The 16,145-nt window shown below is 40.7% G+C and overlaps 2 protein-coding genes across 2 annotated transcripts in view; one reads left to right on the top strand and one right to left on the bottom strand.

Annotated features, from left to right (window-relative positions):
• The window catches only part of LOC128685389 (uncharacterized), a 92,023-nt gene extending 80,007 nt beyond the window's left edge, over positions 1-12,016 (top strand). The window contains exons 8-9 of the mRNA XM_070093104.1: positions 7,861-8,099; positions 11,809-12,016. Coding sequence (XP_069949205.1) covers positions 7,861-8,099; positions 11,809-11,993 — 424 coding nt within the window. The 3' untranslated portion in view covers positions 11,994-12,016. The remainder of the gene's footprint in view (positions 1-7,860; positions 8,100-11,808) is intronic.
• A 940-nt stretch (positions 12,017-12,956) lies between these two features.
• LOC128706086 (glucose dehydrogenase [FAD, quinone]) overlaps positions 12,957-16,145 on the bottom strand; it is a 71,536-nt gene continuing 68,347 nt past the window's right edge. Inside the window, exon 10 of the mRNA XM_070092826.1 lies at positions 12,957-13,003. Coding sequence (XP_069948927.1) covers positions 12,957-13,003 — 47 coding nt within the window. The remainder of the gene's footprint in view (positions 13,004-16,145) is intronic.

Consider the following 16,145-nt stretch of genomic DNA (forward strand, 5'->3'; position numbering starts at 1 on the left):
CATGCCACAATTTATGCTTAATGAGTTGAGAGCATTTATGGATGACAGAGAATCAGTTACAATTAAACTGTCAATCTTTGATACATAGACGCATTTCAGTGCAAGGAGTATGGCAAACAGTTCTGTCTGAAGGGTAGAGGCCCAATTATTGATGCGTGCTCCAATTTCTTTAAGAGAGCCATCACTCTGTACGACAACAGCAGCACTACCAGCTGCACCAGTGGATTGGTGAACAGAACCATCAACGTAAATAATTTGCGAGAGTGTGTGCTGTGTGACTAAGTTATCAATACAGCTTAAGGCCTCATGTTTGGCTTCAAGGCGAAGTTTTGGTTGTGATTTAAGTAGTAGTTTGGGGGGAAATGGAGGAATGGTAGTTTGGAATGGGGTAATATTCCATGGAGCGGAGAAGTGCCGCTGTTGCCATACTTGACATAGATCATGTATCTGATTCATGCGGAGGTCGGTTCCAGTCTTTTCGATCCATCTGGAGGAGTGTTCACCAGTGCTGAGGAAAGTTTGGAGGGCTTCTGTGCAGGGGTTTGAATGAGCTTGCCTGAGCATATTAACCCCAATTAGGATATTTCTTTCAGTAACACAATCTCTGATGCTTGGAATATCAAGTTCTTTTTGCATATTTAAAATTTTGGCAGTACGAGGGCATCCTAGGATGATCCTCATTGCTTCGTTCTGCAGTTTTTCCAGCCCTCCAAGCTTCCAGTCAGACACAAGAGCAAGTAGTGGCGCAGCATAATCAACCAATGATCTAATATAAGCAAGATACATCATTTTCACAATTTTAACATTAGCACCATACCTGGGGTGAAGCCCTGCCACAACTCTAAGTGCTCTTAGTCGTTCTTTGTATTGGCGACAAAGTCTTGTTACAACAGGTCCAAGTAGTGGAACCTCAAAGCCTAGATACCTGTATCTGCTTACATATTCTAGAAGAGACCCATCATGCAATTGGATCTGACGAACTGTGCCTCTCTGTTTTATCAGTAGAGATTATCAACCCCAGGTCCTGACACGAGGCTAGTACATGATTAAGAATGTTTTGGGTGTTGGAGAATCCGGTGGTGTGAATCATTATATCATCAGCAAAACTAATCACATAATTATGGGGCTGACTAGGCATAGCATTAAGTAATGCATTAATTAGAATATTGAACAGTGTGGGACTGAGCACACCTCCCTGTGGGGTTCCTAATTCAAAGTCTTTAGTTACACTTCTATGTCCCTGGAACAACACAGACGATTTTCTGTTGGACAGGTAGCCTTTAATCCAGCGGAGAAGCCATCCTCCAACATCCATTCTGGCAAGTTCACTAATTATTACATGTCGGTTGGCTACATCGAAAGCGGATTTAAGGTCAAGGAAGGTAGTGTAGGAGCTGTCAGTGTGCAGGGTGAGAAAGGTGGCTATGCAATGATGCACGCTCCTTCCATGCATGAAACCATGTAACCGGGGAGACAAAAATTGTTTGATTCTGTACATGAGACGATTAAGAATCATTCTCTCCAATGTTTTACACAAGCAGCTAGTAAGAGATATTGGGCGAAATGCATTTTGTTGATTGGGCTTAGGAATTGGAATGATGAGGCTGTTGGTCCAAGATTGAGGGAGCTCCCCAGTTACATAGCTCATGTTATATAATTCAAGTAATGGATTACCTGGTACTCGACACAGCAATCTGAGTATGTTGTAAGTAATACCATCCTCACCAGGCGACGTGGAGTTGCCCTTAGTTAGCGCTGCATCAAGTTCATAATTAGTGAAAGGAATGTTGCAATCATCTGCCTTACTGAGCATAAAGCAAACAAGTCTCTCCCTTGCATCATATTTGTCATTTAATTTTGCCTGTGTGGTACTGGGAAGATTGTCATAGCTAGATGTAGCAGCCCAAGCACTGACTAACTCATTCGCCCTATGCAAGGGATGAGGGTGCGCGATCTGCCCAGTTCGGTTACCCTTAATAATTCTATTTATGTCCCTTCATGCCCGGCTAAGTGGGGTGTGAGCATTAAGACCGTTGACAAATTTTTCCCAGTCGGTTTGCCGCAGCTCTGTCATACGCTCTCTGGCAGCAGCAAGGGCAGTTTGGAAGAGCCTCAGCATTCCAGGGGTACGATGTTTTCTATAGGCTAGGCCTAGTCTGCGAGCAGTACGTTTCAGTGTACGAAGTTTAGAATCATTGTAATAAGTATGGTTTTTGAAGGAGGTATGATTATTATGGAAGTTTGTTGGGTTTAGAGTACCAAGAGGTTGCAGTGGCGGCTCTAAGTAGTTCTGAATACTGCTCACAAGATCATTGTTAAAGGTCTCTACAGAGGAACACTCATAGGAATTATACCAGTCAGTCACATGTGCAACAAAGTCATCATGCTGATCTGTGGGAACATTAAAACGTTTCCGTTTGAATATCCTACCAGGAAGGATAGTATTACCAATATCTAGAGAGGTTAGCCTAGGGAAATGATCAGACGCTATATCTGTTACAATGGAAGACTCACAGCTGGCAGAAGTAATGTTGAAGCCCAGGCACAGATCAAGGATGCCTCCATAGATATGTGTGGGTTCAAGGTCACCTACAATTTGGACATTATCATGACTGTTTAAGAGTGACAACAGTTGATTGCCATTACGATTACCAAACTGTGAGTTTCCAATGCTTTTGTCTCGCATTGTAATCGCCAATAATACGAGTAGGCTCAGAATGAGCACAAGTTGGGAGCTCCAAGTAATTAAATTTATCAGCAGGAGCATACAAGTTAAATATGTTGAGAGCAGAGTTCCCTATATAAATCCTAACACCGTGATATTGTAGCCCCTCTGTTTTCTTGTGTGCAAGAAGTTGATGGGGAAGTGATTTTTTAATATATAGAACACAAGAGTTAGTAGATTTGAGGTTATATGCAACAAATGATGGTAATTTAGGGGGTTGGGATTTTTCAGGGACTCTGCACTCTTGTAGACACACAACATCAATGGGTTCGGTGGTTACTTTATGATGAAGTTCAGGAAGTCTTTTTCTAAGTGATGCAATATTCCAGCTTAATATAGAAAGTTTATACGAGTTTTGATCCATTATAGTAGTCCTGGGATCTTGTCGAGTTTCTCAGCATAATGAAAAAATCGTTCATATAAATAGCAGACCTTATCAATGTCAACAGTGCTACCCTTGTCCATGAGTTTTGTAAGTGCACCTCCAGTTGTAAGGCCTCGTGGGAGTCTTCGTAAACCCAGAGCATGACGCTGTTTATGTGTGAATGTATGATAGGTGACACCACCACTCACATTCCCTCCTCCACTAACATTACACGCAACACTACAACTCATCACCAACGCCACTACCAACATTGTGTTCATTACATTTGTCAACAGTATTGTATTCAACATTAATGTCTATGTGACTAACCTCATCACACTCTGCACCACCACTTATATTATGCTCATCACTATTACTAACATTATAGACACCACCGCTCTCATCACACTCTTCACCACCACTTATATTACGGTCATCACTATTACTAACATCATTGACACCATAGCCTTCGTTATGATGCTCACTACAGTTATCAACACAAGTATTATATTCGTCATTACTGTGATTAAGAACACCACCACCACCTTGTTCAGCAGCCTTACACTTGCTTTCACAAATTGTGACAATCTTGTTATTGGTACACTCTACACATTTTTCCTTGTGTTGTTCAAGTTGTTGTTTCAGGAGAAATTGTTGTGTTTCCAGTACTTTTATGCGCGACATCAGGTTGTACACCACAGGAGCAAGACTTGGAACATCTGGAGACGTGAAGTCCCGGTCAGCTGAGCTATTTGGCTGACTGTCAGCTGACTCAGCTAGGCTGGTATTGACAGCCGATGTGATGGAGGTCTGTTGACGTGCTCCCCAGGTGAGGTGCTCAACCCCATTGTCTGAGGGCAGGCATGAGCCAGTATTCAGACCCGAGGTACCTGGTAGTCCTGGGGGGCCATTATGAGGGGTACAGGGTGAAGTGCGGTTGGCTGCGATGCAATCAGCCCTCACACTGCAGTCAGCATGAGCTGCTGTGACTCCTGAGGTCTTACAATTGATACATTGTTTAGCAACAGTCTGTTGCTGTTTGATCATAGCATAACACCGTTCAGAAGGATGAGCATTGGCACACACTGCACACCAGTGTGACTTAGATGGGCATTTCCTGGCGATGTGGCCCCAGCGTTGACACTTATAACATCGACGTTGAGGAGGTCTGTACAATGCAATGTAATAACGTCTGTTGAGGGCTGCACGGGAGTGAATATAGCGTGGCAGAGTCCCCTGGCCAGTCCACTCAGCTAATATCAGACCGTTGGAAAGTCGACGAGGGCTTGCAACTTGTTCTGATGCCAGATATTGAGGATTCAAGTGCTTGTTGACGTTGTAGATGACAATAAGCACTTTAGGTGCCCTTGGTGGGGCAGCTCGGAGTTTGATGTTGGCATATTCGTGAGTGAGAAGTTTGTCTATAAATGCTGAATCATTAGGCACAAAGACGTAATTATCCTCATCGCGGACAAACTTGATCGTTTTCTCATGATTGTTTACACTAGCTTCGAAAAACCAGTTAAACTTGGTCTCTTGATCAGTGTTGTTAGGGAAATCTAACCTGACAGCTTTGGGAGGGTGTGTAAGTAAGTAAGTAAGTTTATTCAGGTATACACAAATACAGTTACATAGAATTATCATACATAGCAGCATATGTGTAGAGAACCTAGGATAACCCAAAAAAGTCAGACAGAGTGACTTATTTCCATATTGCTTTCAGCAAGCTTTCTCTGGAAGCCTCGTTCTTTTTTCCGAGCCTGTTTACTAAAATATGTTTCAAATCTGCCTTCACCATCATCTACGTCAACACCATCAGCTATACTCATAGCTGACAGGAGTTTCACACTGGTGATGGGCTAAAGGATACCGGTGAATAGAAGGGACAAGGAAGGGATATTCACCTCGCTAGACACAGGCAATGTGGGTGTAGTGGCCTGCGGGTCGCAGTGCGATTTTCAAGGTCATTCACGGGGCCACAGTCGTCTGGAGAGTTACCAATATTGCACTACTCGTTAATTACTCCAAACCCGCAGCACTTAACACAGCTAGCATACGTGTCTGGGAATGACAGACAAATTTTCACTCTGTGGACAAATAAATCAGCACAAACTTAATATGTTTATAGATGAACCTCTGGCTTGTTACAGTTAAAAAGCCGTCTCCGAAGGAGTTACCAGGTACTAGCCTTTCAAAACGGAAAACTAATTCCAGTGTTTCACTAGGTATGTCACAACTCACACACAAGAGTTCTAACAACACCGAAGGTACGGCCGGAACACTGTAGAACGTTCACAAAGGCATTCTGGGATTCAGAAGAGATGTAACTGCAGTGTAACTTGACCTTGGCAAGCTGGCTTGGAGTGCTGTTTAGCCTGGATCAGTTAAACTCGCCCTTATCCCATATGTAGATAATGGCGACGAGCTAAGGGATACCGGTGAATAGGAAAGTCGAGGAAGGGACATTCACCTCACTGGACACACGCAGTATGGGTGTAAGTGGCATGCGAGTCTTATAGTGCCATTTTCAAGGTCACCCAGCAGGCCAGACATTCCTCACTCATTTTAAGCCTACGTAGGTACTGATGGTAGCACAATGTCCTAAGTCAGTGAAATCCACTCGTGCAAATAGTTACAACAAATCTGCAGCACTTAACACTTTTAGCACAAACTTACAACAAATCTGCAGCACTAAACACTTCTAGCACAAACTTACTATGTTTATAGGTGAACCTCTGGCATGTCCCACTTAAAAAGTCAGTACTGCAATGCTCGTTAAATTGTTCTTAACTAAGCCACTACAGGAAACACTGGTATGCCAGCAGCACTGTAGAATGTATACGTATACCTGCTGGGCCTTAGGCCAGCTGTAACTGCAGGCTACCTTAGTTTGTTCTGGCTAGCTTGGAATGCTGCTTTCAAGCCTGCTTGAATGTGCTTGCTAAGCCCGTGTCAACCACTTGGATATTTGCTTGTAGCAGGCAGGTAGGCACACAGGAGACTTATTCGTAAGGTGAGTGGAGTGCGGCACAGAGGACTGACACGGGCACTCAAGCATTTATGTGGTCTGGCAAAAACCGCCTCTAGACCATAAGTAAATAGAGGTGAATGGCTGAGTTCCAAATCGAGGAAGGAGGGGAGAGAGGCGAGGTGGAGTGAAGGTGTAGCCTCCTACAGCCACTTCAAATCAAGATGTTTGTGTTTCACTAGGTATATCACTAGTCACAGTTCACACATAAGAGTTACAGCAGCAATTCAGCTGCGCTCCAACGATATTTGTTGCATGATGAGTTATCAGTCGGGTGAGATAAGCAGTTCTGATATAGAAGGCCTAGGACTTCACTCAACACACACGTCCTCTCCCCTCAACCACTCAGGCCTAACTGCTGCTCATTGTTTACCAAACAAATCCACTAAACTGTATTTATGTCGTCGTGCAAATTATCCTGAGCTTTCAAACAAGCTATACTTTTTTTTTAAACCAAATTCTTTTAACAATTTTTTTTCCTGTGGATTGTTTGACTTTATTAAATTAGCCTGAGTTACTTTCGTGTATACATAACATCCAGGTGAGAACAGATAGGAAGCGCGTCTGTCTCGCTCTCAGCAACGGAGGATCAAGCCTCCACCACCTCTTACACTCCATGACCAACACATGGGTTCAGCGCTTAACATGAATTAAACAAACATAAGATGTTTTCACTAAAATCTTAAATAAAACTTACATGTTTATTTCCTTGTCTACTTAAACCGTAAATGTTGGTCAGTCTTAGAGAAAAGTTTGAAATGATTTTGTTCTTTGTAGGTCCCAGTTCGTCTTTTTTCATGGTAGAAACTGGGAAATTTGAAATACTGGTTTTCACGTGATAATTTCTGAGTGCCTCATCCGACTGCTTTAATAATAATAATATCTTCATTTACTACAAGTACATGTACAAGGTATACAGTCCTAGCTGACATCAATGACATACTACTATATAGAAAGCCACTTGTTATGCTGAACATTTCGGGCAAATGAGGTCAGTGTCCCATGATGCGACCCACACCAGTCGACTAACACCCAGGTACCCATTTACTGATGGGTGAACATAAATAACCGGTGTAAAGAAACACACCCAACGTTTCTACCCTGTCTGGGAACCGAACCCAGACACTCGCCGTGTGAAGCGAGAGCTTTAGTCATCAGGCCACCAAAGCCTTCACCCTTCAATGCTGATAACTCGATAATGCAAATACTTAGCAACTTTGAACTTAATATACTAGTGTGTTTTAAGATATAAGTTAGGTGTTTCTTGAGGCGGGTCTTAGTCATATGATGACCCGCTGTTGGAGCTTTTGGTCACCTGACCAAGGCCAAGGTGAGAGAATGCCTCTTCTCCTTGGCTTCAAAGCTGATATTTCTTATTGGAAGGTTTTAGTCATGTATATGTCCTAATTTGCCATTTTTATTTAAGAAATTGAAATATTAGCCCCCCCCATGCGATAACTCATGAATACATATTCTAATTCGCTTCAGATCTTCAACTCTAATATTTAACTGCATTAGAAACTTATGCTACACTCTGTACTACTCATTTCGCTTGAATTGACTTACAAGGTGCTGGGGCTAGGCAGCACTGGGATACCTTATCTTCAGTCGCGCAGTGACCGTACTACATCTAGGTCAGCAGAATTTCGCTCACTCCTCTCCCCATCCATATTTCTTTTTTTTCCCCCTGAATAATATTTTTACGGAATCGTCCATGTTCTCAAAAGTATCATCATCTTCCAGGGATGCTGAGAAGAAGCTGAAACCAGCGGGTTACAAACTACAATGGAACTATTTTTATAATGACTTAAACTCGAGTAGCCAAGGAGTCAAGGAAGTGCCAGAATACTTGTGGGCTCTGAGGCACACCCTCACCCCCACTCAACCTCTCAAACCCACTCCTGGCACCTTCAAGTCTCTCTTTGATATGGACGTCGTCAGGGCCATATACTCACACAGTACACTCTTGTGCAAGCACGGAGGTAAGATTAATACTGCCAACCTGTCTGCGAAGTTGACAAGACACTTGTACAACAGTTAGGTAACTTCATTACGAACCGTTTCGCCTGCACAGTAGGCTTCTTCATTCGAATACAGAGGAGGCAGCAGAAGTAGAGATGTAAAGACGATCTGATCAGTCCGTCACACTTGAGGTGGTCAGTTCCTCAGGCCCAAATCTGTTTTGCTAAATAGACTTGTTTTCATGAAGATCGCCTCTTTGATATTATGAGAATTGTTCTTCAGGAACATATTGTAATTACTAAAATAGAAGAAAAAGAACCATTCAAAATATTGAAACAAAATATATTCCTTTAATTGGGTTATTCTATCAGAATGGAAACAAAGTATGTTAGATCATTGCTATAATAAACTCAGAAGAGTTTGTAATGACTTCGAAAATAAACTAAAAAGAAAAGTAGACAAACAAATTGAAAACAGTGACTGGACAAAACATGCTAATAACAGTTTTGTAATTAACTTATCATATGAAACATTAGATAAAAATACAACTGCTGCTCTAGGTTTAGGTCTAAGTTTTGCAACTTCCAAAAAATCAATAATGTGGAAACTGCGAAAGAATTTTGTAACTTGGAAAAATTCAACGATTTATCCAGTGATGAAATTAATATAAATAAGAGGATGGTTTATTGTTCTATGATAAAACAAAATATTCTCAATTGCCTTCAAAATTTTTTTAAATCTCATGAAAACTTATTGGTAATAAAAAATTGTGTATTACTAAAGTCGACAAAATCAACGCAGTAGTAGTAATTTTGAAGTAGTAATAGCAGTTTTAAAGGAAACTGATTACTAAGATGAAATGAAAAATCATTTAAATGATACAAATACTTATTCCAAATTTAGAAAAAAAAATCCCATAGATTCTGTTAACAGTAACGGCTGCCGAAAGACAAAAATGAACTAATTAAAAAAATCATGACCACCAATCCATCTTTACGGTGTATGTATGGATTAATAAAAAATGCACAAAGCAGGTAATCCAGCTAGACCTATTATTAGCTCCATAGGTTCATTTTCTATTATCTAAATGGCTAGCAGATATGTTGAGCCTAATTGTTGGTAAAATTTCTAACTTTAATGTTTAAAATAATACTGATTTAATTGATAAATTAAGCACCATGGCTAATTTAATTACAATTTGGTTAGTTTTGATGTCACTTCTTTATTTACAAAAGTTCCAGTTAATGATCTATTAGTATCTTGTCTGAAGAACTTGTTAATTATGATTTACCATTGACCTTATTAAACTCTGTTTTACTGATGCAAAGTTTGTGTTTAATGGCGAGTTTTACACTCAGAAGTTTGGTATGGCAATGGAAAATCCTCTCTCGCATGTCCTTAGCAATTTGTATAAAAAATACTTTGAAACAAGACTGCTTAACAAAATCCTTCCCAACAGAGTTAAGTGGTACAGATATTTTGAAGATGTTTTGTGTTTAATGCTTAAGAATATAGATATAAACCATTTTCCTGTTAAATTAAATAATCAAATTCATTCTGTAAATTTCATTTTTAAGTTTGAGCAAAATAACTCATTACCTTTTTTCAGATATATTAATTATTATGGGAACCATGATTTTAAATTAAAAATAGACAGAAAATCAACAAATAACTGTTCTTATGTGTACTATTATTCTTCACATCAAGATACGTTTAAATTTTCTGTATTTATATCAGTACTTTTGAGAGCTTTGCATATTTGCAGTCAAGAATTCATAGATGAAGACATCTAACTTAACTAATAAATCCTTTGAAACTGCTAGAAATCCTTATTACAATAAACAAGAGGACAGTCTTATTTAACCAAGAATATGCTGGCTCTCCCTTACCATGAAATCTTTCTTGATATACAGTAGAACCTTGATTAAGACGGCAGTTAGGTTCCTGAAAATGCAGTGTTAGACGAATCCGTGTTAAAGGAACTGAAGAACTTGTGGGAAAAATAGGGTTACGTTCCTGGGAACCCAAAAGAAAGCCAAACAACTGTTTTTAGTTTTAGGTCTCTAAATCTTACAAAATTAAAAATAATATTTGCAACTAGCGTTCATTATTGCCACAATGTGTGTTTTATCTGTTGCTTAAGGATAAAAATGCAACAAATATTTCTTACCTTAAATTGTGGTTGCTGGTGTTTGTCGATGATTGTGAAGGAGGAAGTGGAGATGTAAGCTGAGGCCCATCTGGGCAGAGATAGATGTAGTATAGTCAGTAAGTCAGTCCAGTCAAGTGAGTGAGTAGGTCAGTCAGTCAAGTGAGTGAGTAGTCAATCAGTCAAGTCAGTACAGTCATTCAGGTCAGTAGGTCATTCATTCAAGTCAGCAGGTCATTCATTTAAGTCAGTCAGTCAAGTCATTTAGTAAATCAGTTAAGTCTGTCAGTCAAGTCAGTAAATCAGTCAAGTCATTCAGAAAATCAGTGAATCAGGTCAGTCAGCAAGTCATTCATTCAGCTTGCAGTGCTGAAGTGTTTTCCTTACCGAGAAGCAGAACAATTTAAATTGAATTTTACGAAGTGTAAAACAAAAATATGCCACAATTTGACAGTTTAATGGAGAAAATGTTTTCAAGGAAACAGTTTTAATCGACAGTCTATTGTACTTTCTCTACTTAAGAATTTGAAAATCGAAGTTGTATTTAAAACCTTGATACGGTAAAAATAATTTTTGATTAAAAATTCCCCGAAAAATGGTGATGGCTGCCTAAAAGATTCATTGTAAAAAAAAGTGATAAAGTTTATTGTCAAACAATATAAACATAGTATTAGAAGTGGACAAGAGTCTAATGCTCTGTTAATTTATGCGAGAGATTTTAACCATGCAACTGATTTTCAAAAGGCAGAGAAAGTTGCATGATGCAGGTCAATGGTTGAGAGAAATATAATTGAATCAAGTTTTATAAAAAAAAAAATAGTTTTGAATTTAATATGAATATTGGTTTTGGATTACACAAATTACATTCATTCATAATTAATAAAATTTGAGAAGAATTTAAGCAATGTTTGACAAGTTGCAGTCATAAAATTTGGGAAGAATATTAGCTATGTTTGACAGGTCCTTGGCCATCTCACCTGCATCATGACAGAGGGAAGGATAAGGTGTCGTATGTTGACTGTGAGATGTAATCTCGTCCTTATATGCCTTCTGCTATTCTCTTATTTTTACAGATTCTTCATAATGTAAGATATCATGAAAGCACTTGGAAGTTCACTATTTTTTTAATTTTTTTTTCAAACTAGTACTACTGCTACTATTACTACAACCTCGCTTCATTCCTCCTTGTATAATCTTGCAACCTTCTCTGGTTTTCAAAGAACAGTATATCCTAAAATTATATAAATAGTTATTGCCTACATACATTAATAAGACAGGTTTACCAGATGTAAACAACAGATCTCTTACAAAAACATTGGCAATGTGGTTACGACGCTGATTTTGGCCAAGAGTTCAGTTCCCAACAAGGCGAGACAAATGAGCAAGTCTCTCCTTATACGTGTCCCTGTTCGAGTAGCAGTAAATAGTGCTAGTTCTCTTAAATGTCCCATCAAGAGTGTGGCAGTATACCCCAGATAGGGTCAGAATTTAAATGGGTTAATGAGTGATAATAGCTCTTAGCTTTTAAAATGAAACTTCTTAAAAGCTTACTAAATACTTCCTCTTGTTGGTTCTGACAGGCAAGTGTAACCCAGACGTGCACATAGTGCCTCCTTCACTGGCCTACATCGGCCACTTCAAGTTCACATGTGGCAACAAATGCAGTGCAGCAAACTCAACTAAGGAGGTGCTGTTTCTTCACAAGTACAAAAAACAAGTAACTACGGCTGTAACTAACGTACTTAAGAAATTGGAGCTTATTTAATATGAAGCCAAGTTAAAAACATGACAATATCCTCCAGGTGCTGCATTTCAGCAATTCAGTGAATAGTGACAAGTTAATTTTTTGTCAGAAATTATTCAGTTAATGTGTGTAGTAATATATCGTTCAGTATATGAAAACATTTTGGAAATAATAAAAATATAAGAACAGATGTACAATGCATGCGAGGCAGGTTCCATTTCATTTTCTTGGCGCATGTGTAAATAAGATAATGACCCACAAAATGGCTCTTTGGATGATACATATTTGATATTATAGGGAGAATTACATTATCGATAGCTGTGGATGCAGTGATTTTAGCCTTATGGCCAGAACACGCATGATTACTGTTGGGTATCAATGGTGCCATTGGTCCTATAAGAGATGAGGGCAGGTTGCCGAGGACAGTGATGTATTTTGTTGATACAGAAGTGTGAAGTTCTTTTGTACCGCCGAAGATGCATGGTGCGTGGATGCTGTCTTCCCTACTTTGTGTGCAGCCGAGCTCCGGGGACAGACATTTATCTCGGACTAACAAGCATTAGTAAACTATTCCCTATTCACAGCTAACTACTCACACTCATAAAACTATCTGCTTTTTTTTTTTTTTTTAAATTTACCCAGAATATTTATTTGTAATGACAAAGTAATCACTTTAATTCCCCTGAAACCTATAATCTCAGAAATTGGCAGAACACCATCAAAGTTAGCAGGAGTCCTCGTCGAAAGTCTTGTTCAGCTGCTCGGAACAAGTCAATGTCATCTACTGCTTTCGGAAGACCTTTTTACAAAACTAAAAAAAAAAAATTATTGTCAAAGAGAAGATGACCTGCTTGGACGTGACTTTCCTATTCACAAGGGTACTTATCTCTTAGGAACCACAACACCTCTAATTGTAACTAACTACTTGATCGAAGTATGTGTTCACTTTAAGGTCTTTTATGAAGCTAACAGTCACTAAAAGCCTTAGTTGGGCTTAGTAATGTGATCAGTCCAAGTGTTGTTCTGGAAACCTGTACATAGAAAATCTGGAGTACAAATTATGTAATATATCGACACACCACTTGGTTAAGGTACATAGATGACATTCTGGTCATTGCACCCAGGAAGATCGATCTACTACGTTGCCAAGAACGTTTCAGTTAAGTAGAAACCTCCATTCTGTTTTCACTGGAAATAGAGGCAAATAACATTTACCTTTCCTCGATGTCAGATTCACTGGACAAGATTCTGAAACCAGCAGTTTACCGTATGTCAGTGGAACGCCTTCCATCTGAACAAAAAACTAATGGAAAAAATAAAGAAACGACTAGGAAAAATAAGAATAATGACTTGAGAATTTTACTTAAAATTTAAATATAATAAAAAAAATGGCCTTTGGTTCTTGTAGTTGGGCAGTAGGAGGCAAGGCCCTGGACAGATCTGATATTAAAGATGATGTAGGTTATCCTGGGCGGATGGTGATAGTCCGATGTTTTGGAATCTCGTCTACCACTTGGTTGGAGCACCACAAATAAAATAAGGGCCGGTAGTAGTCTATTAATTGTTAATAAGTCCCATTAACAAATGTCTTGCTCCTTTATCTGGCGTCTACCCTGGATGACCACGCCAGGAACAGAGCTGGTAATAAGAAAAAATAAACTGGTTACCAATGGTCATGATAATATAACATTTAAGAATGGAAAAAGTGTGATAAATGCCAAAATCATTACTGGTAACCAGCAAACAAAAGAAAGGAACAAACAGTAATACTCCTGGTAGATCACCCTCCCCGATTAGGAGAAGAGTGGAGGTGAAGTGACTCTCCAAACTTCAACCCACACCAGGTAAGGTCAATACTACCAGGAGTAGAAATTTGAACAAGTCGGACACCAAGAACTAGTTTCACCCCAGCCCGCCAGAGGGGGGGGCGGGTGCGCGACGTAACTCGCTAATGGTTCCTGGATGCCTGAACAACTTTAACCCCACTCACGCCTACTTTTCCCTCACAATACCCCCTTCCAAAACTTATGGACGGAGTCATTAAGTCAACGAACAGAGGGAAAAGAACTATGTACAACCTCGGCTCAGCCAATCTGAAAAGTGGTTTTCAGAGCCAGAAATATAAACGACTTTAAACTTATAGGGCTGAATAGCCAGAGCCCATCTCAAGAGTCTGCTATTTGACCTTTCATTCGCTGCCTGACCACGGTAGAGTGCGGTTGTGCTCTGCACCCCTCTGCTGTTTGTAGGCGAGCTCCCTTGTCAGTTACCTGGCTGCAGCGGTGTGAAGTGGTGCTGTCACGCCTCTGTTAACAACATAGGTGCACTGTGATTGTCAAGATGGCGGTTAGTCTGAGACGCAGGATAAATACTGTAGGCATTGAGCTACTTAAAGGAACGATAATGCCTAGTTCTGCGCAAGTCTTATTGCCAAAGATCATCCGGGAGACATATGGCGTACAAGATAGTGACTTGTATGGTGTAGCATTAAACGGAAGCCAAAGAATATTCGTCAAACTGCTATCAGCTACGGTTTATGAATCGTTAGTCACCAGGTTTCAGGACGTAAGTCTTAGCGTCACACCAGCTGTCAGTGTAAAATTGATAGATGTTTCACGGCATTATACGTGGATCAAGTTACGCAACGTTCCCTTTGAGGCGGACGAGGCGGATATAAGGAAAGTTTTTGAGACATATGGGACGGTGCATTATGCTCAACATGGTACGTGGGCGGCAGGTGCCTATGCTGGTTATCCAGAGGGTTCTTTCAACCTCAAAATGACGTTGAGGCACCCAATACCGTCTTATGTGTATCTACAAGATTTCAGGACGCAGGTAATGGTAATGTACCCAGGACAACGACGTACATGCCGCCTATGTGGTGAGTATGATCACATAGCGGCGACCTGTGACAAGCGAAGACGTGTGCCTGGACCTGTGGTGGATGTCACAGCCCCTGCTTCAAAGGCGGCAGGTGAAAAACAAACATCGGATGGAGGGCATGGTGTTTCGTGGAGCGAGATAGTGGATCGGGCACACAGGACTGGCGGTGAGTTGGAGTACCTCCCCCAGCTGCCTAATCAGGTATCGTCTCCTGTGGATAAGGAGGAGCAGCAATTACAGGAGAAGGTTCTCGAGATTGAGGAAGAATTGGTGGAGGTGTTGAAGACTTTGTCACCACCAGAGAGGGACGTTACATCTGGGCGTGGTGTCATCGGAGAGCCGTCGCTTCCAGAAAGTCGGAGACATGATAATTTGGGACGTGATGGTGGTTTGGAGTCGTCCGTTGAATCATTAAACCATTCTCAGGTAGAGGTGGAGGTTCATCGAGAGGCAACATCTGATCAAGATATGTGTAACATGACAGTCACGAGAAAGAGGGCGGCTACGTCAGATTCTGATGACGTCCTTACGCCTGCACAAAGGCCTGGGAAACAGACTGAGGTGAAGTGTGAAGGTAGTGGTGTAGGTGGTGGTAGCCATGATAGGAGGCACCGGAAGAAGGGGGGAGGGAAAGAGAGCACTCTGAAGGTGTCAAACTTAAATTCAAGCTCTGGAGTTGTAAAGAGTGATGAGAGGAAGCAGGGGTGGAAACTTTAATAGGCCTTAGGTGTATGTCTGTAAATGTTAATGGGTTATGTAGCGGTATGAAGAGAGATTGGTTTCGTAATTTCCTGAACAAATCTAGAGTGGATGTTGTGTTCCTGCAGGAGCACAATTTTAAAGAGGGTAGGGTGTTGGAGGTGGCAGGATTTCGAGTAGTTACCCTGCCATCTCCCCGTCTAAAAGGTGGTGTGGGAATTTTAATAAGGGAGACGAGCCCGTTTGTTTTGCAGAGAAGCGAGGGAGGAGGGGAAGGGAGGGTGTTGAGTGTGGATGGGTGGTGGATGGGTAAGCGTGTGTCTTTTGTGAATGTGTATGCGCCGGCAGAAAATAACATCAAGGTAAAGAATGATTTTGTGTGTGAGGATCTTGTGTTTTTCTTAAGTGCACTGCCAGAGGTAGCAATAGTTGGTGGGGATTGGAATAGTGTAATCAGGGTGGCTGATGTGGACCCAAAGGGGCTGGGTATATGTCTGTGGCTCTTAGGGATTTATTAAGGGATGTTAGGTTACGTGATGCCTTCGGGGGGGGGGCGGTGTGGGAGACTGAATATACGTTTGTTAGGAGTGG

This window comes from Cherax quadricarinatus, chromosome 41, assembly GCF_038502225.1.
Source record: "Cherax quadricarinatus isolate ZL_2023a chromosome 41, ASM3850222v1, whole genome shotgun sequence".
Classification (NCBI taxonomy): Eukaryota; Metazoa; Arthropoda; class Malacostraca; order Decapoda; family Parastacidae; genus Cherax; species Cherax quadricarinatus.